This window comes from Octodon degus, unplaced genomic scaffold (assembly GCF_000260255.1).
Source record: "Octodon degus isolate 3935 unplaced genomic scaffold, OctDeg1.0 scaffold00033, whole genome shotgun sequence".
NCBI lineage: Eukaryota > Metazoa > Chordata > Mammalia > Rodentia > Octodontidae > Octodon > Octodon degus.
Window position 1 is genome coordinate 2,069,848 of NW_004524609.1, and position 22,154 is coordinate 2,092,001.

Genomic DNA, 22,154 nt, shown 5'->3' on the forward strand with positions numbered 1-22,154 from the left:
ATGGGTTCAGGAAGGAAGATCTCTAGTTGAAGGCTATCATAGGCAACATAGACTGTTCTCATGGATGAGTGGATGGAACTACAGGGTTAAATAATGGTGAGTGGCAAGCAGTAAATTCTCTAAAGCTGTTGGCCAGATGAAATCATTCATAAAAGTGTACTGGGGCCGGAGTGTAGTAGCATATTCCTATAGTCTCAACTGCTTGGGAAGCTCAGACAGAAGGACCACAAGTTTGAAGTCAGCTTGGGGAATTCAGTGAAACCCTGTCTCAAAATCTTTAAAAACAATCCAGGTGTGGTAGCACATGCCTGTAATCCCAGTACTGGGGAGGCTGAAGCAGGAGGATTGCTGAAGTTCAAGGCCATCCTGCACTATATAATGAGACCCTGTCTCTGAAAACAAAGGACCAGAGATACAGCTCACTGCAAGAACTATGGGATAGATTGCGAGTACCTAGCTGGGTATGGTGGCGCACACCGTCCTGGTGCACATACCGGCATCTGGGAGGTCGAGGTTGGAGGAGCACAGGGCAGAGCCCTGCCTACACTACTTAGCAACCTAGCGCCACCCCATCTTAAAATAAAAAGGACTAGGGATGTAGCTCAGTGCCAAGGCACTGGATCGGTCCCCAGTTCCTACCTCTAACCCCAAGAAATGAAGGCAGCCCAAGGCAGTGTGGAGTGAGAGGTGGACAGCGAGCTGTTGTTGCTGTCCTGCTTTCTCTGTGTATCAGCCAGTCCTGCTCGGGCTGGTGGAGCTGCATGTCACCGGAGGCCGCAGCCATCCATCGGTTTTAAAGGTCAAGCGAGTTCCAGGTTGTGGCTCCTGTTAGCAGTGGCTGCTTCCAGCTATTTCCTCCCAGTGTACCTTCCAGCTGTTCCTTCCCAGCGTGAAGTAGATGAGAAAGAAACTGCTTTGCCAAGTGACCTGACATGTTACATGGAGAAAAAAAATCTTAAATTTATTTTCTTCACCTTCATTCAGCAGCTTAAATACTCTGTAGCAGAGAAATTAGAACTGCCAAGAGAAATTTTGTAATATATTCTTAAGGCAAGTGCTGTTTTCCTAGGAGAGGGCTGGAGAAAGCCTCAATGTTGAAGCCTGGTAGGCCTAATTTTGGTGTCTGTGCTGAATTCTCTAGCTGTGACTTTGGGTCATTTTGCCTAAACCTTCTGAGAAGCTTTTCCTCATCCATAAAGTAGAGGCCAGAGCCCCTGCCCCACAGGCTGGTGGTAAGGCTCCAATGGGGTGGCTCATCTGTCCCTTCAGTAGCTTCCTTTTTGTGGGGCTGAGTACTGGGAATCAAACTCAGGACCTTGCACTTGCCACGCAGGTGCTGTGCCTCTGAGCTGCGTCGCGGCCCTCCAGTAGCTTCTGCTGGTGCCCAGGCACTGCGCAGAGTGGTGCCTAGTGCTGCTGCCTAACAGATGCTCAATTGTCATCATCTGTCAAGTCGCCATTTATTTATACTACCTTTGGCAGATGTTGGCATTTATTCATTAAATAGATTATTAAATGTTTAAAAACATTAGAAATTGTTAGACTTCTATAAAGGATAGAGAAGAATCTCCAGGTCTTCCACTGATTGTCTCTACTCTCCTCATTTTCCTCCTTGTAAATATCTCTCTCCAACCCCGGCCCTCTTGTCTTCCTCCCTCCTACAAGTACTGAGAGCCTGTTAGTCACTGCACACTGTTCTAGGTAGTGGGGCTGGGGCTGTGAATAGGTAGCAGTAAGCCACACAGACGAGGCTCCACCCCTGAGACTCTTACATGCCACTAGGAGAGACGGTCAAACAAAACCCAGTGCACAGCAGATGACTATAAATGTTGTAAAGAAAAGAAATCAGGGGGGCTGGGGAAATGGCTCAGTGGAATAAGTGCTTCCCTGGCAAGCGCAATGGGCTGAGTTCAATCCCTGGTTCCGCCAAAAAAAAAAAAAAAAAAAAAAAAAAAAGAAATCAGTAAAGAGTTTGGGCGGGGAAACTTCTTTCTGATTGCTGCCTGGGAGATCTTAATGCTAAGTTTTGAGCAGGGCCTTGAATGATGTGAAGGTGGAGCCATGTACAGCCTGGGAGTTGGGGACACCCCTGCAGAGGTGGGTGAGCTCAGCCCAAGGGTGGGCTCTAGCTTACAGCCCACCCGACAGGCAAGGCAGGGGAAGGGATGGGAGCAGCCTGGTGCCGTTCGATGGTTGGTTGTTGTGAGACAGAGTCTCGCTTTGCAGCTCAGGTTGGCTTTGAGCTCACTTTGTAGCCCAGGCTGGCCTGAGACTCACAGTGATCCTCCTGCCTCAGCCTCCCGAGCGCTGGCATTCCAGGTGTGTGCCACCATGCTTGGCCCAGTGCCATTAAATGCGGTGTAAAGGGGGAAAGGATACAATCATGTGATATGATTTCCATGAAAAACGAACATTTAGGGGCTGGGAGATGGCTCAGTGGAATAAGCGCTTCCTTGGCAAGCGCAAGGAATTTTTGGCAATCCCCAGTTCCACCAACAAAACACAACCAAAAAAAGAATATTTAAGGTAACAGAAATTCTTTTTGATCCAAAAGAACCAATTCAACTCTAATTCCATGTTAGAATCTCTAGAAAGTATCGGTTTCAGAGGCCAGGGGTCCTTGTATTTATTTCTATAAATCTGTTACATCTTCCAAATACTTTAATCAAGGAAGCACCTTCAAGTTTGTAGGACAGAACTTGACATTTACTTTATGTTTTGTTAAACACTAGTTTCTGTTTTACATTTTGTTGTAAGTGTTACTTCTTGGTGCAGTTGGGTGTTCACAGCACGGGAAGGACGCTACTCGGCCCCCACCAGGGCTCTGGAGCAGCACCCTGCCATCCTCTGCGGCCTGAGTTGTCATAGTGTCACTGGCCTCCGGTGAGGTGGAGGCTTTCCGTAATAATGACACTTTAATTTTTAAAAATGATTGAATAGTTATATTACAAAACTGAGTATAAATAGAACTGTCTGATTAAAAAAAAAAAAAGAAAAATAAAGAAAAAGAAAAACAGCAAGAATAGCCAAATAATCCATAAAAGGACCTTTGTGTTAAATGATGTCTGCAGTACTCTTGGGGATGCAGTCTTTTTCCCTTTGCTTTTTCCCTTTAGTACCTGATCATTTGTTTAATGATCTTCCAGAAACAAATAAGGTCCTAGGGAAAGCCTTTCGCAGCCTGTGACACCATGTGTCCTCAGTGGCTGTCAGTTCTTGCATTGCACCTGGTAGCAGTCGAAGCTCGCTTGAGGCCCTGGTTTGGAGATGCAGGGCCAGGAAGTTAGACTGCTTCCTTGCATTCCAGCCACGCCCAAGAGATTTTTGTTGTCAGTATTGTTTTTTTTTCCATAATTTTATTGATAAACAAATAGCAATGAGACAGTTTCAAACCAAATTGGTAGGACAGTTTCAATAATTAACACATTGCATACATTCTTCCTAGTGGTTAATTGCTGTACAAGATGGGGACATGATATCTTATTTACAAACACCATTAGAACAAATCCCTCTATTCATTAAGAGAATGTAACTATATATCTATCCTAACCACTTTGAATACACAGATACAAAATGGACATTGATCTGTATCCCCTTTTTGGGTTAAGTTCCATCATTTAAATAGTATAGGTGTGTTGTCAGTATTGTTGATCTCAGTGCTTTGGGGCAGGAGTATTCAGAGACCATGCTTCCCCTCTTCAGGAAAAACCCGGCCTCCTGTACAGCAGAGTGGGGATTAGTAGGTGCAGCGCTGTGCTGCCGTCATGCTGAGCCCTCGACTTCTTTGGCTGCCTGGTGGTTCCAGAAGGCCCTTACGCAGCCTCAGTTTAGGAACCATTTACAGTGGGCCCAGGCGACAAGTTCAGAGTCTCAGGTTCTCTCCAGGATGCTGAGATTATCTGCCTCAACCTCCTACAAGAAGCTTTGTTTCGCAGGCGTTTATCCGGCGATGTTTGGCATACCGAAAGGAGGACCGCATTGATGTCCAGCAGCTGGCCTGTGATCCCTACTTGCTGCCGCACATCCGAAAGTCAGTGTCCACAAGCAGCCCTGCTGGAGCTGCTATTGCATCGACCTCTGGGGCCTCCAATAACAGTTCTTCAAACTGAGACCTAGGCCGAGGCCACGCCTGTTCAGCGCGCGAGGTGGAAGTGGCATGGAGCAGCGGGTTTGGAACCTAGCAAATCCGAACGGATCTCATGAAACCTGTACCAGGTGCTTTTATTTTCTCGCTTTTTTCCCATCCATAGAGCATGACAGCATCGATTCTCATGAGGAGAAACGTTTGGGCAGCTCGGGCCCAGCCTCAGAGGAAGAGGCCCTATCCAGGGTTCAGCGTCAACGGCCACTGTGCGTGGCTGCTCTGAGAGAGGAAAAAAAAAAAGGAAAACTGGTTCCATGTACTGTGAACTTAAACACATACAGACTCAGGGGTGTCCCTGATGCAGTGCTTCAGATGAAGAATGTGGACTTGAAAATACAGCCTGGGCTAGTCCAGTGTCTATATTTAAACTTGTTCTTTTCTTTTAATAAACTTTAGGTAACATCTCCTGAAAAGCTTGTAGCACAAAGGCTCAGCTGGGGATGGTGTTTGACTTCGGAGGAAAAAAGTTGCTATTGCCCGTTACAGGCACTAGAGTTAGTGTTTATCCCTAAATAATTTCAGTTTTTAAAAACATGCAGCTTCCCTCTCCCCTTTTTTATTTTTGAAAGAATACATTTGGTCATAAAGTGAAAGCCGTATTAGCAGATACGTGGCAGTGCTCCTTCCAGCCAGATGCAGCCCGGCTCTGCGTGGGCTCCTGCCCGCAGCTGTCCCCTGGCTCCCCGGGAGGGAAGGAGGGCGCGGCCGAGAGGTGTGGCGCTTGCCACTGGGCAGGAGCGAGGTTAGAAGATGCGCCTTGGAGTCTCTCTAGGTTTTCAGCTATTTCTTCACAATTTGAACACTTGACGGTTATCCCTTTTAATTTATTTGAAGTGCTATTTTTTTAAATAAAGGTTCATCTGTCCATGCAGTCCTCCTGGATTCTCTGAATGTAGTAACTGTCGATTCTGTTCCCAAGGTAGGCAGAAAAAAGGCTGGGAAGAGACGCTCTGGGCGTCGGTAGTTCTACCCACGGTCTTTGTGTGCTTGCTAACTGGTGTACATTTCTTGTTAACCATGTTATTAAAACTTGATTAGTACATAAGCTTTCCTCTGTTAGATCTTTTGGCAGGAAAAAACCTTCCCTGAGCCCCCTAAATTTGGTGGGTGTGTGCTGGTGTGTCTGTGTGCGCGTACACACTGGCTAACCCCGTGCATCAAGTGGTTTGTTTTGTTTTGTTTTAATCATCTCAAAGAAAACAAGTATTTCAGCTGTGAAAATTCTTTTGGAATTAACTTTTACAAAAATTTGGTCGCTTCTGAGATTCGTGGTTGGTCAGTGAAGGCAAGGAGCCCTTGCAGCAGCCGCGCGTGCCGGGGGCAGGAGGCCAGAGCCTGAGCAGGCGGCCGGCAGCGTGGAGGGCTGCGGACGCGCGGCAGGAGCGCTGCGCCAGCGTGTTTGAAGAAGAGGTGCTCGGGCCTGTGCGTTCCCTGCACAGGCAGGGTCGTGGGGCAAGGCGGTGCGTCCTCAGTAGCGGTTGGTTTGGGTGTTCGTGTTATGTACGAAAGCTTCAGGAGGACACACTGTCCAGCTCCGCTCTGCACTCTGTGGGCCCACCTCTGTCCTCAAGGTAACTCCAAACCCTGCTTGGGTGCTCTAGAAGGAGGGGGAGCATTGCACCCAGAAGTTCCCAGGGAGGCAGGCATTCCCGGGGTCTCGGGGCCCCAAACTTTTGAGAACTGTTTAGTGCTGGGGAGGTAGCTCAGCAGCATAAGCTTGCCCGTCTGGCAAGCACAAAGCTCTGAGTTCAGTCCCTGGTACTGCAAAAACTACCTTATTGATTTTTTTTTTTTTTTCTTTTCAGTGCTCAGGCTTGACCCCAGACCTGCTGTATCCTGGGCAAGCGCTCCACTCCCAGCACTACTGGTTCTTTCACATGAGCAGGGTCTCCCTGTGTAGGTCAGTGCGTGTCAGTCCCCCGCCTCGTCCTCGGGAGCGGCGGGGTCCTAGGCGTGCGCTAGCACACCGGTGTGCCTTGCTCTCTTTTCCAGTGAGCTCACTGATTCGTGATGGTTGGTTTTCCACGCCCTCCCACTGCCACCCACCTCCACCGCTGAGGATGGAGCCCAGGGCCTTGCTCTGAGCCATGTCCCCAGCTCTTGTTTTTGTTTTTTATTTTGATGTAGGGTCCTGGCTAACTCACTAAATTGCTTAAGCTGGGCACTCCCCCTGCCTTAGCCTCCCACAGCGCTTGGAGGCATTTGCCACTATGCCCAGCTTTAAGCTTTGTTTTTTAATTTGTAACTTGTTAAAGTATATGTGCTGTGAAAGTGAGCACAAATTTTACCTTTTTAAGGTTTAAAGATGGGGCATTTCTAGGCCTTCCTTTCAACTTAACTGTCTCCATTTTTTCCTGTGGTCCCATCAGTAAATAAGAACTTAACCCCTGTGTGCCTAGTGTTCCATTTTGGGAATGGCACTTAACAGTAGAACAGGATGAACATTTTTCTTTTTAAGTTCCTGTTCCTTGAATTTCTGTAGGTAACATGAATTTCATGCAAAAATTCAAAAAACTGCAACCTTCATCATAAATGGATTGGTTTGTCCAGCTGTCCGCTCTCCCTCTTCCTGAAGAACAGCACCGGCTCCCCTTGCTCTGACTGGGCCTGGATGCGGCCTGGGCAGGACCCCTTTCCCATATGCACAGCCCTTAGTCTTCAGAGGAGCCAGCGAAGCCGCAGAGTGGGCATCCCAGTGCTGTGCTCTGTTAGTGTGGGCGCCACTTCGTCCAAGGACAGTCCCTTATTGCCACAGTGTTGATTTATTTTACACAGTGACCAAATATGTGTATTAATTTGTAACAAAACCTGGCCATACTGTTTTGGACTTCCCAAATGGGGTGGAGGGAGGAAGGATTATTAAAGTAAGTTTTCTGAAGTGCATCTCCCAGTCTCTTGATTTTCTTCTAGCTCTGCAGCTTCAACGGGGCCTTTCCGTGGAGGTCCGAGTAAGCGCGGTGTCCAGCGGCCGGCAGAGCCCCAGGTACGTTGGGCGCCTTGCTTCATGCATGCCCTCGCGCTTGTAAGCCAAGCACGGGGCTCAGTGGCGGAAACCCCAGCGACAGGAGAGCTGCGGCCCAGCGTCAGCGCACAGCCCAGGAGCGAGTGCTCGGGTCGGGAGAAGACAGAGCGAGGGGTCTGAGGAAAGGGAGCCGGCCTGGGTCTGGAAGCAGCAACTGCCATGCAGAGGGTGGTAGGGAAGATCTGCGCACGCCACACCCAGTGGGTGGCGTCCAAGAGCTCTTTCTTTCCAGTCTGGGAAAGATAGGTTTTCTTTCCAACACCAATTAAGTTGTTTTTTAAAAAAATCTTTTATTTATTTTTACTTATTTATTTGGTACAGGGTCTTGCTACACAGCTCAGACTGGTAGTGAGCCTCCTGTCTGAGCAGCCCCAGCACGAGGCTTATAGGTATGCACTACCACGCCCTATTTCTGTGGCTGGCACAGCATGTGGTACTGGGGATTGAACCTGGGTCCTTGAGCTTGCCAGACAGGCACTTAGACCGCCAAGCTCTCTCCCTGGCCCTGAATTAACAGTTAGTTTTAAAAATAGCTCATTAAACATTATCATGTAGATGTCTAGAGCTTAATTCTCCCAAGAAGGCAGTCTACAGTTTTGGTTGTTTGTTTTTTTTTTTACGGTTCTGGGAATTGAACTCAGGACCCTGCGCTTGCCAGGCAAACACTTACTCTACTGAGCTATCTCCCCAGCCCGGCAGTGTAGAGTTAATCTAAACCCACCTTCTCTTCTGAGCATCTCTACTTCACCGCTCAAATGCTGAAGCTATCTGTTTTTCTTCTTAAGGCAGAAACACTCAGTTAAAAGCCTAAAATCAGATCTAGATTCAAATCCTACCTCTGCAATCTTTAGAGGTGGGGCCGGGGAGATGGCTCAGTAGAATAAGCCCTTGCCTGGCAAGCGCAGGGGCCTGAGTTCAATCTCCAGTGGTGTCTCCTTGCGTTGCAGGAGTAAAGAGTAGAGGTAAGATAAGTAAAATGCCCGGCACATAAGAGGGAGTTTTTTAAAAATGTGACTCTTGAAAAGGTCACACACAAAACCACAGAGCTGGGCATGGCGGCACATCCCTCTGCGTCGAGTAGAAGAGGCCAGGGTGGGAAGAGTGCCAAGAGTTCAAGGCCAGCCTGAACTGCCGAGCGGAGACCCTGTCGCCCACAAAAAAATCACAAGACCCATTAAGTGAAACAGCTGTCTTAGAATCCCCATGTTCACAGCGCCAAGGCTCAGAGTCTTCTGGTTCTCAGGGGTTGAGGAGGTCACCCCTCCGGCCTGTCGTTCAATTCAGTGTCTGGCCTCCAGGGCCAGCAGGACCCCTCCAGCTCCAAGACTGCTGGTGGAATCCGAGGCAGGCGCCCGGCGGGGAGCAGGGCCACCTGGGTGTTGGAGCTGCACCTGCCCCACCTTCCCTTAGGTCCTCCTTCCTGCTGGTTAGGAGCTGCCACCGACAGGACTGGCCTCCTGCCGTCCTCAGGGTGATGCCAGCCAGGCATGTGTTTGGGAGCACAGCTGTAGGAGGAACCCAGAAGGCTGCCAGCCCCGCCCTGCCTCCTGGTAGGCGTTGGAGCCAGCACAGAGCCACTGAGAAGGTGGCTGTGGCAGGCATTCTGCCCCTGGACTGCAGCCCCCGCCCTGGGCCTCTCCTGAACTCAGGAGACAGATGCGTCCTATTTTATGTCCTACTCTGGGGTGAAAGGTTTAAGCCCTACACTCCCCTAGAACTGTCGGCAAGCACAGGCTGTTTGTGGGGCGCAGCAGGAGAGACCCAGACAAGGTCCTCAGGAAGGTACCTGACAGTACCCCCAAGAGCCACTGTCCTGTGGACAAAGCTGCTGACCCTTGGCCTTCTCTTAAAATACTAATAACTTGGTGTCATGTGAGTTAACGTTTCATGTCTTCCTTTGACTTGCGGGGGCCAGGGCTGCAGGAGAGACCTGGCTGAGGTAAGAGTCTGCTTCTGAGCAGGAAAGGAAGTCTGGATTGGGGTGAGAGTCGGCGCTGGACTACAGCTTGTTGGAGGGCTGGGATATGTGCTTAACAGCGTACAGGGAGAACATGGTGTTTGCAAGCTCCGGGTGGTGGGGAACCACAGGCCTGGGAGCAGGTCTGGGACCTGGCGGAGGTAGGAAACACAAGTGTGTGATTGTGCTGGAGTCAGTAAAAGGGGTGTGTGTGTGTGTGTGTGTGTGTGTGTGTGTGTGTGTGTGGCTTCGGCTGGAGACCCTCGGTGAGGAGCCTGCACACAGACCCAGCCGCACCCGTCTGGCCCTGGCTCAGGCTCCTAGGTGTGGTGGGAAATGCCTAGCTGGGGAGCTGTACCATTCTCAGTGCACTGGCCTTCCCTGTTTGGCAGCTGTGTGGGGAGGGGTACAGAGGGTAGTGTTGTCAAAGGGGGAGGGAATTTTTTCTGCCAAGAAGTTTCTCAGCTGTGCCGCTGTACAGCTTAGGCACAGGCAAGGGAGGCAGGGCCATGTCCCTGGCTTACACATGAGCACGCCAGGGCTGGAGGGACCTGGTGATAGTAGTGGGTGGGAAGTTTTGAGGCAGAGGTAGCTGTGGCACGGGGGTACTTGGGTGCGCAGGCTCCCATATCTCCACCCTAATCCTGTCACTGTCCCTCCTCTCTCTCCTGGCTAGTAGCCCTTAAACATGTACTTGGAGGTCCAGCCAGTCGGCAGCAGCCCTTGGCTGGAAAGGCATGCATGTGGGAAAGGGGGCTGGCTCCACAAGACTTAGCGCTGCACGGCCCAGGTGATCTGGTTTTTGTCATCTCGCTTATAGCCCTAGGCCGGCCCTGCCTCCCGCTCCTGTATTTCCTTTGGGTGGGCTGGAATGGGGTCCTGGGTCCTGGCTGTGAGGTTGCTGTGAAGCTGGAAGAGGGCGGGGAGACAGGCTGGGGCCAGATTAGGTGCGTCTGCGAGTCACGGGGACTCCTGGAATGCTGGCCACAGGACACAGGACAGCCAGGGCACAGGCCTGAAAGAGAAGCCGTGTGCCTGAGTTGCCTCCAGGAGCTGTGATTGCGTCACATCTTAGGCCCTCTGTAGTCCCCCAGTCCTAGCACAGCCCAGCTCTGCAAGTGTTCTCCCGCCCATGTCAGCCAGACGAAACCATGCACGATCTGGAGTCACGGAGCAGGGTGAAGATGGGGCCCGATGTGAGAACTAGCCCAGGTCACCGCACCTGGCGGTGTAGCCTGCGCTCAGGCGCTGACACTCCCCACAGCTGCCACATGTGTTGACATAGCTGTGGAGAGCCTTCTCATGGCGTGCTGGGGTGGGTGCTGGGGTGGCTGGGGGCACAGTGACTTTGCTCTTGACTCCTTTATCAGCTGGGAGGTGTGATAAGTTCCACAGTGTGAGATAAGGTCACTAGGGACTTCAAAAGGTAGGCAGGATTAGAGGAATGAAGCGTGATCCAGCCCAGAGCGGCTGAGGCACGAGGATCGCCAAGAGTTCAAGACCACCCTGAACTACACAGTGAGTGAGTCCCCGTCTCAAAATAAATTAATAGGAATGAGAAGAGCAGGTGCTGCTAGCAAAGTGTTTTTCTCGCATGCTCTCCCTCCAAGACCCCTCCAGGCCCTCTCCCCTAGGACTCACTCATGCTGCCCAGTCGCGCTGACCACCTGAGCGTCTGGAAACTCCACTCGGGGGGCCTCCGGCCGCCACCTCTGGGCCCTCGCTGCTGGGGCCTGGTGGGGGGGCGCTGCTGAGGGCATGCAGGACAGTAGGGCTCCAGGGTGGTGCACCGCGGACGAGCTTCAGACGGCATGCCAGGCGCAGGGCTTCGCTAGCCTAAGGACCACTGGGGAGGCCAGAGCAGCTGCACAAGCCATCAAAAGCAGTACACTTTTTAAAAAAAATGTATTTGGTTGTTGCAGGGTCGCACTGAACAGCTTGGACTCCTGGTGGTGGTCCCGCTTTCAGCCTCCCTAGTGCAAGGATTATAGGCGCTTGCCACTATACCTAGACTCTGGCCAGCTCATCCCACCCTGGGGGCACAGTTAGTATGCCTGGGGTGCCAGGATTGAACCAAGGTCCCTGCGCTTGCCTAGGCAGGCACTTTAGACTGCTGAGCTATCTCGCTGGCCCCAGTAACGGTATTCCTGAGATTCAGTGGCTGGCAGCCCACAACAAGACACATAACATCTTGAGCCAGTACTTACTCCATAAAGTAAAGCTCTGCTCGTTTGTAGTTTCTTGACATTTATTTCATATTATAATGCACAGCTGTATGTAGTGGTGTACACCAGTAGCAGCACTTTAGGAAGCTGAGGCAGGAAATCATAGGTTCAAGCCCAGGGTGAGTAACTCGTAATTTAGCTCACTTACTGATTCAAAGGGGAAGGAGAAAGGGAGGTAACTCAGTGCAAGGTCCTGGGCTCAGTCCCCAGTACACACGCACACACAGGATCCACCCAGCTCGGTGGGGCTGAGGTGAAGATGGGAAGCCAGCTGAGGCTCACGGAGGCCTGGGCTGTAGGAGGAAGTGCTGGCCCTGCCAGGCCATCCCGTGCTTCTCGTTCCACGGGAGGGTCTGGGCTCAGCTCTTCAGAGCTTAAGCAACTGAGGCTAGAGCAAACCCCTCCCTCCTATCCTCTCTCAGTTAGGGAAGTGGAAGCAGGGAGCAAGACCATCCCCGGGACATCTTGAAGAGGGAAGCCAGAGCGTGGCCAGAGGGGGCCTGGTCTCCTAGCTCCACCTGGCTGCGCTCTAGCTGCAGGCCAGAGAGCCCTGGTAGAGCAGACAGCATGTTCTCCCTCCCTGACTGCTCCATCAGGTGGGGAGGGCGGCAGCAGCTCCGGACAACCTCTTCCAGTCAGTCGCAGATGGTTTTTCAGCTTCGCAGTGCAGACCCTCCTTTCCCGGCTGCTGTTGCCCAAGTCCGATCCACCTCTCCCTGAACGCCACTTGTCAGCTTGCCCCTGACCTAGTCAAGTTCCCAAGCAGGGACAAGCTTTCAAAGGTACTGGCTTCTGCAGCCCGACACTTTCACCCGAGTTTTCTCCTAAGCTTACTTGAGGGCTGTGCTGACAGCTAACCACAATCAAGTGGGAGTTAGCGTCCCAAACTCTTGGGAGCCTGAGCCACTCCTGTCTGCACTCAGGGAGGAAGTGTGCACCTCCTGCTTCCTGGGTGGGGCTACAACAGCGACCGGCTGCAAAGCTTCTAGAGGTCTGAGTAACAACAAGCAGCCAGCTGCAGCGTGCTTGCTGTAGGTTGGCCACCAGTGGGCTGTGAGCGAGTTTGTTTCTTATTCCCCAGAGAGGAAAAGGCTGGATTGGGAGTGGCTATAAAGGAGTAAGCAGACCTAGACTCAGGCCTTCCTGGGCTGGGGGAGCCCTTCTACGTATTTTCCACACCAAGGGAGAAGTGAAAGGCATAGGAAAAGCCGCAGTTTCTTACTTGTGGCCATGGTTGAGTAGTCCAGGCAAGAAAAGACACGCCAGCCACAAGACTTCCCAGTGGGGTAGCTGTCACAGGACACAAGGCTGCAGTCCAGAGCAGGCGGAGCCAGATCTGAGGTGGGGTTGCCTGAATCCTATGCCTGATGCTCTTTTTAGCCCACACCCCTCTGGGATCTTGGGGGCTGTGCAAGAGGTGAACTGCTGTGGAGCTCTGTGGTTGAGCCGCTGGAGGAGAAAGGGTAGATGCCACCAGCGCAGGTCTGTGCTTGGCTACTCTGTACAGGGTTGTGCCCTTTGGGGTCATGCCCTGTGCCAGCTGTCCCAGGCAACAGCTGGCCAAGCCTTTCTCCACAGCCTCTAATTCTTCAGATTGCTTGTTTGTTTTTTTTGAGACAAGGTCTTTCTACATAGTTGAAGCTGGCCTTGAACTCACCATGATCCTCCCGTCTGAACCTCGCTAGTGCTAGGATTACAGACATGCGCCACTACACCCAGCTAGGCTGTCTCATGGTCTCCTTTCCTACAGCTGATGTCGAGGGCCTGGCTGCTTGAGGGTGCCCTGCTCCCCTGGGCGCCCTCTAGCTGCTGAGCCCCAGAACCAGGGAAGAGGCGACCTCTGCAAAGTGACCGTGAGCACAGTGAGTACTTCAGGCAGCGAGGCTCAAGATCAGGCGGCAATGAACGCAGAGCTGGAGCCCTCTGCACCTCCAGGGCCCAGGCCTGGGCCTCCGCACTGTCCAAGCTGAGCCTCCCCAGCGTGGGGATTATAGGCATGTGCCCCTATGCCCAGATTTTCTGTAGCCAGCTCAGCTGCCCCTGGGCGCGGGGACCAAGCCCTGGTCCCTGCTGCGCTGGCCTACGCAGGTGCTTTAGTGTGCTGAGCTGTCTCGCCAGCCCCCTCAGCCTACTCACTCTGTAGATGTCCACAGCCGCCATCGGTCTACTGTAGAGCTTGAGCTCCGAGGACAGCAAGCCTTGCAAGTGCTTGTCTCCCTGGGCCATGCAGGTGCCTTAATCCGATGAGCTATTTGGCCAGCCCCGGTGCCAGATTCTTCAAAAGCCCCTGCCTCACAACCCCAGTGCTCTTGCAAACCGTGAGCCTGTCCCACAGACAATCTTCAGCATGGAGGATTTTTCAGGAGAACTGCAGCTCTGCTGTCCTCGGAGCTGAAGCTCTACAGAAGACGGGTGGTGGCTGTGGACATCTACAGAGTAGGCTGAGGGGGCTGGCGAGACAGCTCAGCACACTGAAGCACCTGCGTAGGCCAGCGCAGCAGGGACCACGGCTTGGTCCCCGCCCCCAGGGCCAGCTGAGCTGGCTACAGAAAATCTGGGCATAGGGGCACATGCCTATAATCCCCACGCTGGGGAGGCTGAAAAAGGAGGATCACTACGAGTCCAAGTGGTGTAGTGAGACCCTGTAACAACCAAACACATTGGAAAAAAAAACAGGCTGAGGAAGCCTGAGGTGCTAGACAGGAAGATGGACGCCCAGCTGGGACTGGAACAGGGCCTCAGCGGCTTGGACAGCCCTGCATCCCTGCTAGGACAGAGCGCTTGCTTTTGTGCTCCTCAGCCTATCAGCAGAATCTCTTAGCCTGGGAATGCAGAAACTGTCCATTCTCCTCCCTAAAGGGAGCTCCTGTGACTGCTCCTCCAAGTCTCCTGGGGCGCTGGCACAGAGCCGCGGTGGACGCGTGCGAGCAGGCAGGGAGAAAACCAGCCGCACTGCTGTGTCCTGGCAGGCCCTGAGCTGTCAAGGGGGCTTGCTCAGGCCTCACCACACTCTGGTGATGTCACGCTCCTGCCCTGCCCGCAGGGAGGTGCCAGCGTCTGCCCTGCTGGTGGGGAAGTGGGGATCCAGCCATTCCAGAAGGCTGTTTTGGCTGTCCAGACGGAGCACCGTAGCCAAAGCGGGCAGGTCTTCCTACCTCTTGCAGATGATAGGACTGACAGGGAAGCCAAAAGCCACTGGGTCATTGGTATTCAGGGGCCTGGGTCTCAGGGCCTGCCACACCATGCCGTGTCCCAAGGGGCAGCAAAGCAGCACTAGTTTACAGGATGGGACCCAGGCCACATGTGGCGATGCACACTTGAGAGTTCCAGCCCAGCCAAAGCTACAAAGTGAGCTCAAGGCCAGCCTGAACTGCATAGCAAGACCCTGCCTCAAAAAGCCAAGACAAGGGCCGGTGGTACAGCTCAACAGACTAAGTGCTTGCTTACGTAAGCACAGGGGCCAGAGTTTGGTCCGTGGCTCCGCATGCTGAGCCAGCCCTGCCACCGGGCGCGCTGAGCCAGCCATGGAGTCCAGGTGTGGTGGCACATGCCTGTAATCCCAGCACTAGGGAGGCAGAAATCAGGAGGATCACTACGAGTCTGGGCTGTGTAGCGTGACCCTGCGCACACAAAAAATCCCTAAAAAGCCAAGATAGAGAAAAGAACGGCACCTGGCCCTCTCAGACCTGCTCAAGTGGGCTGTGGAGTAACAGAGATTTGCTTCAGGGGCGGGATGTGGCTAGTGGTCAGAGACCAGAAGAGCTGACCCGGCCTCTGCGGCCCATGGCTCATGCAGAGATGAGGAAAGACTACTAAAGGCAGGAATCATAAACAGGCAGAAAAGCCGAATCTGTTATTTTCAAGAAAGTACCAGGGTGAACAACCCAGAAAACAAAATGGGTATTAGTTTCATATTTTCCTATGATTACTGGGAAGACTTTCGTCTTTGCACCCACGGTCTCCGGTTGCCTCAGTCTGGGCTGTAGCCCAGCCATCCCAGGCAGCTTTTCCAAGGTTGCTCAAAAATCAGAGGTAGAAGTGGGGCTGGACTTCACGTCCATCCCAGGGCCCTGCGCTGGGGTGACCTGTTGCGTAACGCTGAATTAACTGGCTTCTCTTTCCTTTGATGAAATTTCCATTTGGTCCTCTTGCTACCGGCCAGCAGGCCAGGGGTGGGAGTGATGTCTGTCTCCTGGGACGTCTAGTGAACAGATTTTTCCCCAGATTTCTGGATGGGGCCCCGGCCTGCAAAAGTGCGACACTGACAGAGAAGTCGCATAACAGCGCAAACTAGAGAAGCAGCACCAGAACCGGCCGTAGCCCCCACCGGCCCCCTCCCCCGGGGTTAGTGGAGGAGCCAGGGCGCTGCGGCCCGGGATGCACGGCCGGGACCGGCGGGGGCGGGCCGGGGGCGGACGGCGGGCTCTGCCCACCTGGGCCGGCTGCCCGGCCTCACGGCCCGCGGCCCACCGCGCCTGAAGTGCGCGCAAAGTTTTGCAGTCGCCCCCGCTCCAGCGGCAGGCGGGTGCTGTGACGCAGTCTGGACCGAGGCCGGGACACCGGGGAGAGGGCCGGCTGGGAGGGGGCTCGGCGACGGCGGGCGGCCGAGGGGCTGGCCGGGTCCCTCCCTCCGAACCTCCCTCCCCCGCCCGCTCCGCTCCTCCCTCCGCCCTCCCTGCCGGCCTCGTCCTCCTCCCCGGGAGGCATCACTTCGTCCTGACCCGGAGGAGGACGCCAGCCCCACGCGCCGGCCGCCGTGCGCTCGCTCGCGGGATGGGACGCCCCCGGCCGGCCCCCGCGCCCGGGCCTAGTCACCTGCTGCGTGGCGCCCTGCTCCTCGCGGGCCTCGCGGCCGCCGCCGCGCTCTCGGGTAAGGTGCCGCCGCTCAGCCAACTTGGGGCGCGGGGGAGGGGTCCCGGCTGCGCCCCTCCCCGAGGCGCGCGCGCCCGGGCTTTAACGTCCTGCAAGCTAGCGCGGAGCGAGGGAGCCGGCGCCGGGGGCGGGGAGGACCTGAGTGGAACCAGATGTGGCGGGGGAGGGGAGGAGCGCGGCTCCCGAGGCCCGGGCCGGCCTCGGACCCCAGCCCGGACGCCCGGGTTGCCTGGGCGGGGAGGCTGCTCCGCTTCGTTCCGGGGCTGGGTCCGTGGGAAGGAGTCACTGCCCCTCCTGCCTCGCGAGGTGCTTATATTTTCTCTCCACACTCTGCCTTTGAGGAGGGCTTGTGGCACGCAGATCTGCACGGCCGGAGCACGGCTGGAACGCAGCTCTGCCCTCGGTGTGCTGCCGCGGACTGGAGCTGCGTGCGTGTGCAGGATGTGCGTGTGCTCGACGTGTGTGCCCGCCTGTGTTTAGGCGTGTGCCGCTATGTGGACAGCGCTGGCCAACTGGATGTCCCTTCATAGTGGACAGCTGTGGAAGATGCACGAGCCACCAGTAGAAAGCCAAATCCCAGATCTGGGCTCTGCCCTTCCTGCTGCCTTTTCGAGGTGTCGCTGAGAAGTGTGGGGGCAGACAGATCCTTCACCAAGAATTTGAGAGTACAAGCTGTGGGGGTTGGGGCGAGTGCGAGAGAGGGGACCGGCGGGACAGTGTCTGCAGCTTTGAGCTCCTGTGGGGCCTCTAGCTGTGGCCTGGTAGGACGCTAGTGTCACATCTGCTGAGCAGAAGGTGGGGTAGGGTGACCCACGTTCCTAAAGGTGGGGGGCTTTCTGAATTTCAGCCTCACCTGGTATAGATGGCTGGATAAACAGGGCCGCACCCAGCGGTCCCTGCCCTACTGACCGTCTCCTCTGTGGGCCGGAAGAGAGGAGGGCCGTTCCTGCGAGGCCATGTTTTAAGGCCAGGCCCTGGGAGTGGGTGTAGCAGAGTGCCGAGCCGAAGTCCCGGGAGCTTTTGACAGAGGGAGTTGGAGGTGCTGGTGCTCGGTGAAGAAGCCCCATTAGGGAGACTGCGCAGCCTGAAGGGACACCCTGCCTCCCGGCCTCTGACTCGCCCTCCCTGCCCTCTTGGGCTGGGTTTCTTGATATGTAGTGCCTCGCGCAGGCCTCGTGAAGGGTCACCCCTGAGAAAGCGCAGTCTGGGCGCCGGAGGGGGGAATTTCTGTCCAGCCAGCTGAGGGAGGCCCAGTTGCTGCGTTACTGTCTTGTGGCCTTCCTGGCTCACAAGTGTGGTGCTCCCGCCACATCACTCCTAACTTTCATTTGTCCCCTTTACTGAGTCTAAATCCTTGCCTTGGGGAGCACTCGGCCCCAGGTGCTGGAAGAAATTCCCCAGCACTGGGGAACCTATTGACCCCAGGAAGTTATTATAGGCGCCGGATGCTTGGCCAGCAAGCCAGCCAGCCAGCGTGCTAGGGGTGAAAGGCGCCGCAGAGGAGGGGCTTCGTGGGGGCTTCCTGACCACCAGCTGAGGCTCACTGAACTCAGAGCAAGAGGGCACCGCAGTGTTCCTTGAGGGCAAGTGGGGGCGGGGCTGCTGGGCCTTCCCTGCGCGCCTTGGCAGAGCCCTCTCTCCTCCTAGAGTGGCTTGCCACGCTGGTCCCTGGAAGGGGGCCCCTTTGTTATTGTTGTGTAAATGCACTTCGGGGTCAGACACTGCGAGAGCCAGCGCTCAGATGCTTGGGGAGGAGGGAAGGTGGAGGAGGGCATAGGATGCGTCCTCAGAGAAAACAACATCTTCAAGGAGAAGGAAATGTAAAGCATTTCCTACCGTGGGGAAGCCGGACCCTCTGGGTGCCTGCGTGGGCTGCTTAGGGTGCAACTGCAGAGCACGGACTGAAGGATAAGGGGTCGCTCGTCCCGCGAGGGACAAGCTGAGGCAGGGGATGGAAGAAGAGCTGCAGGCCTGCAGCCGGGAGAAGAAGGCAGTCTTCATGAGGTTGGGTGGGCTGGGCTTTGCAGAGCAGAAAAGAGGGCGGTGCAAGACCTGGCCGATGGGCCGGGCAGCCTGCAGAGCGTGTGGAAGCCAGCTGCGTCCCTGAGCAGTAGCGTGGAGCAGGACTGGGGCCAAACTGGGAAAGCCTGCGTAAGTGTTGGGGCTCTCGGTACAGAAATGAGGCACGCTTGGGAAAGGAGATCTGCTGTGCACCTCGGGGAGTTCCTCCTGCTGCAAGGAGGGCCGTGCTCCTTCTGAGAGGACCAGGCATCCACCTTGCCCACCCAGCCAGGCCTCAGTGGGTCAGGTCTCAGGGCCTCCTTCCGATCTCTGCCAGCTCAGTGCTCCAGACACAGGCGTCTGGGAGGGGCGGGACCCTGCGCCATCCAGGTGAGGGTGGGGGGAGGGGGGAGGGGGAGGAGAAGGGGGAGGGGGGAGGGGGAGCAGGAGGAGGCCCACCCTGGTTTTCTGATGTTCCCTTAGGGCTGGGCTTCGCCAGATGAGATGGAAGTGCTGTGAACTTAAGGGGAATCTTCATTTGGATCCACCATTAATGAAAGCAGTAAAGAGGAGCAAGGCTGTGCAGGCTGCTCCCTTCTCGCAGTCCTTGTCCTTCTAGGACTTCGTTACTCTTTTATCCTTTGGAAGTCAGCACGTTAGAGCAGTGAGATGATTTGCTCAAACTTACATGCTAGAAAGAGGTCACAGTGAGATGTGCGTTCGTGTGCGGCCTTGGAGTCTCAGGTCTTCTGTACCAGACCAGATATTTTGTGCAGTGAAATACTGGTAAGTGTATGTCAGGGAACGGAAAGTTCCCTCATGGGGGCTTTAAGGTGCCCCTGCAGGCATCCTTAGGAGGCTCCCAAGGAGGAGGGTGCAAGGAGTGTCTGTCACCTGTCACTAGTCAGACCCTTGGCCAGCAGGGTCTTGCAGTGGCTACTGAGCCTGCGTAGACTGAAAGCAGAGAAAACTGAGGCCCAGTCTACCTTGGAGCCTACTTCCTCCTGCTTCTGCAGTGGAAGCCCCTGGACTTGAGGGCTCTGGGCATTGCGCACAGCAGGGTTGCCTTCCTGGTCCCTCTTGGAGAGGCAGGAAAGCCGCTGTCCCAGGGCTGGGTCCTCTAAATCTGGGTGGGGTAGACCATTGAAGGGGTGACGCAGCCTTGGAGCTCACGCTGGGCACTGCAGATCCCAGTGACTCCTCCGCTCTGAGTAAGCAGGCCAGGGGGAGGCCACGTGGGGGCCTCTATGGCTCGGGGGTGCTTGCGGGGTCCGCTGACTTCAGCCCCCTGGGAAACCTGGAGCTGGGCCTGCTGGCTGCCCTTCGCTGCAGCAGGCAGTGTTCTGGTTGCCAGCTCCTTTGCGGCCCGTCCTTCCCTAGTCCTGGAGACCTCTCGTCCATGCTCCTGGGCTTCTTGCCTCTCTGCCCCCTTGGTGCAGAACTCTCACGGGCCCAAACTTGTCCCTTTCTAAGCTTCCATTCCTCTGTGTTCTGCCCCTGGCTCTGGCCCCTCTGCTGGACAGTAGCTGTGGAACCTGCTGCTTCCTGGGGATCAGCCCCATGGTCCGCTCTGTGGTCCTCTGCCTGTGCTGCCCATGCCCACCTGTGGGCCCTCGCCCACAAGTGACCTCTGCCAGGCAGCTTTTCCCACCCCTGCCCTTTCCTAGCTATACTGACACTGCACTTGAGACAAGGGGATCCTTGGGACACTCGGTCCTGCACTATCTCTTCATTCCCCTGGCTTAGGGGAGCGGAACACCAAGTGCTATCTGAAGTGTGAGCCTCAGAATGGGAGAGGGCTTCTTTTTCTCTCCTCAGAAGTCACCTTGGGGCTGGTGAGATGGCTCAGTGGTCTAAAGCACCTACTTAGAACAAGCTAAGCTAAGCAAAGCACAGGGACCGCGGTTCAATCCCCCCAGCACCACATGCCAGCCAGCCCTGCCCCCTGGTGGGCTGAGCTGGCCACACACACACAAAATAAATAAATATTAAAAAAAAAAAAAAAAGTCACCTTGAAGAGACACAGTGAGATTTGGGAGATAGGCTGTGGGCTTCTGTAAGGAAAAACCATAGCCACAGTTCCTGTGGCCACACCAATGCCACAGTTCCCATGGCCACACCATAGCCACAGGTGTCCATGACATCTCAGGGGCTTGGAAGGGGAGTCGGTTGGGGTGTGTTCATTGGTGCACCTGCTGCCCTAATGTGGGTGTGGTTGGTGTGCTCCTCCCTCCTCTCAGTTCCCAGGAGGTGCAAATCAGGACAGGCTCAGGACTGATGTCACTCACCAGCTGTGTGACCTGAGGCAGAAGCTTTAGTAGCTTCAGTTGAGAGGGGAATGGTTGTGCCCTCCTTTTAGGGCTGTAGTGCAGATTACGTACACTGAGATAGGTGATCCGTCCTGCATACTACTGGATCAGAACTGTTTCTTAATAAGCATGAAAACAGCACGAATTTCGCATTGTGTGTTAAGAAGGGAAAGCCCAAATACCAAAGGACTCAGCGGGAGAAGACAGTCCTCAGTGTCCAATGCCCTCACTGTATTCACCTTTTCTTATTACTTACTGGTGATGCTGTACTAACGCCTGGATATGTCTAAAAGTAATTGTGGTTTTATTATTTTTTTTTCTGAATATAATTTTAAACCCTAAAGAAGATCCCACCTTCACTGTCCAGATTCTCGAGTTCCTAGGCATCCCTCTGAGCCCGTCTTCATCTCTAGACCCCTTTGGACCTGCCCTTGGGTGCAGGAGAGGAGCTTCTGCCCGCGGTGCCCAACACCCAGTGCCCCGGGCTGTTGGCCTCAGGAGCCCAGGGCCTGCAGCCCGCGTCCTCCCCGCTGCCGACGACAGCCTCTGCTGTGAAAGCGTGTGCTCAGGGCAAAGCAGCCACAGCACGCAGAAGGAAAAGGGCAAATGGGAGCGGGGCGGGCTGCCAGTGTGGCTCAGTGTAGAATCCCTGCCTGGTGTGTGAGCCCGGAGGCAGCTTAAGGGAGCACCAGGAAGCAACCTTAAGTCAGGGCGGGGGTTGCAGCTCAGCGACTCGGGCCTGCCTGGCAGCGCGGGGTCCTAACTCGGACTCCCAGCATGAAGAAGAGGGCCTCGAGGCCACGCCCTAGCCTGTACCATGGCAGGAGCCGCCATCAATACTTTGCTGGCCGTGGGCGCAAATATGTCTCACTCATATGCAGCCATCTTGTAGACCACTGTGTGTGATAGCTGTTATTTTATAATATTCCTAAAGATCTTTCCCAGGCAAGCTGTAGAGAGCCGCCGCGTTGTTCCAGGCAGTGCTTGGGGCTGCACTGGCGGCGACTCATGGACACTTTTTTTTTTTTTCTTTGGGGGAACCAGGGATCGAACTCAGGTCCTTGAGCTTGCCAGGGAAGCGCTTCTTCCACTGAGCCATCTCCCCGGCCCTCATGGACGCTTTTCTGTGAAGACGCGTGGCACGGTTCACTGCCCTCAGCTTGCTTTGTTAAGTGCTCCGCTTTCTGGACTTAGCATCGGAAGCCTGTGCACTCAGCCTGGGCTCGTCCTCTGAGCCGCCTTTTCTCCTGGGCTCCTTGCTGGGACCCCTGTTTCCCGCTGGGCTGCCCGGGAGGCCCTAGCCCTGCTCCCTCCCGGCCAGCAGGGCCAGCTTCCCAGGTCTGGCCCTGGGCCCTGGTTTGCATTGAGGCCTTCTGGAAGAAACTTTGAGCTCCCCAGCTCCTTTGGCAGTTTATTACTGTCCCTTGCTAGGGGGAGGCTTCCTTGCTTCCTGGACTGAAATATCAGGTGCTGTTTGTTTGGTTGTTTTGTTACTGAGTGCCGAGTGCTGAGAACTGAGCCCAGCACAACTTGGGCACTGAGCCCCAGCCCCAGCACTGAGCCCCAGCCTCAGCACTGAGCCCCAGCCCCAGCCCCAGCACTCAGCCCCAGCCCCAGCCCCAGC

General features: G+C 54.9%; 2 protein-coding genes across 6 annotated transcripts in view; both read left to right on the plus strand.

Moving 5' to 3' along the window:
• The window catches only part of Tlk2 (tousled like kinase 2), a 170,502-nt gene extending 166,118 nt beyond the window's left edge, over positions 1–4,384 (plus strand). For all 5 annotated transcript variants that reach the window (XM_004630004.3, XM_004630005.3, XM_004630003.2 and 2 more), the window contains one exon: positions 3,936–4,384. In XM_004630004.3, the coding sequence (XP_004630061.1) occupies positions 3,936–4,109 (174 nt within the window). In that variant the 3' untranslated portion in view covers positions 4,110–4,384. The remainder of the gene's footprint in view (positions 1–3,935) is intronic.
• An 11,397-nt stretch (positions 4,385–15,781) lies between these two features.
• Positions 15,782–22,154, plus strand: part of Mrc2 (mannose receptor C type 2) — a 55,009-nt gene continuing 48,636 nt past the window's right edge. The window contains exon 1 of the mRNA XM_023714008.1: positions 15,782–16,218. Coding sequence (XP_023569776.1) covers positions 16,122–16,218 — 97 coding nt within the window. The 5' untranslated portion in view covers positions 15,782–16,121. The remainder of the gene's footprint in view (positions 16,219–22,154) is intronic.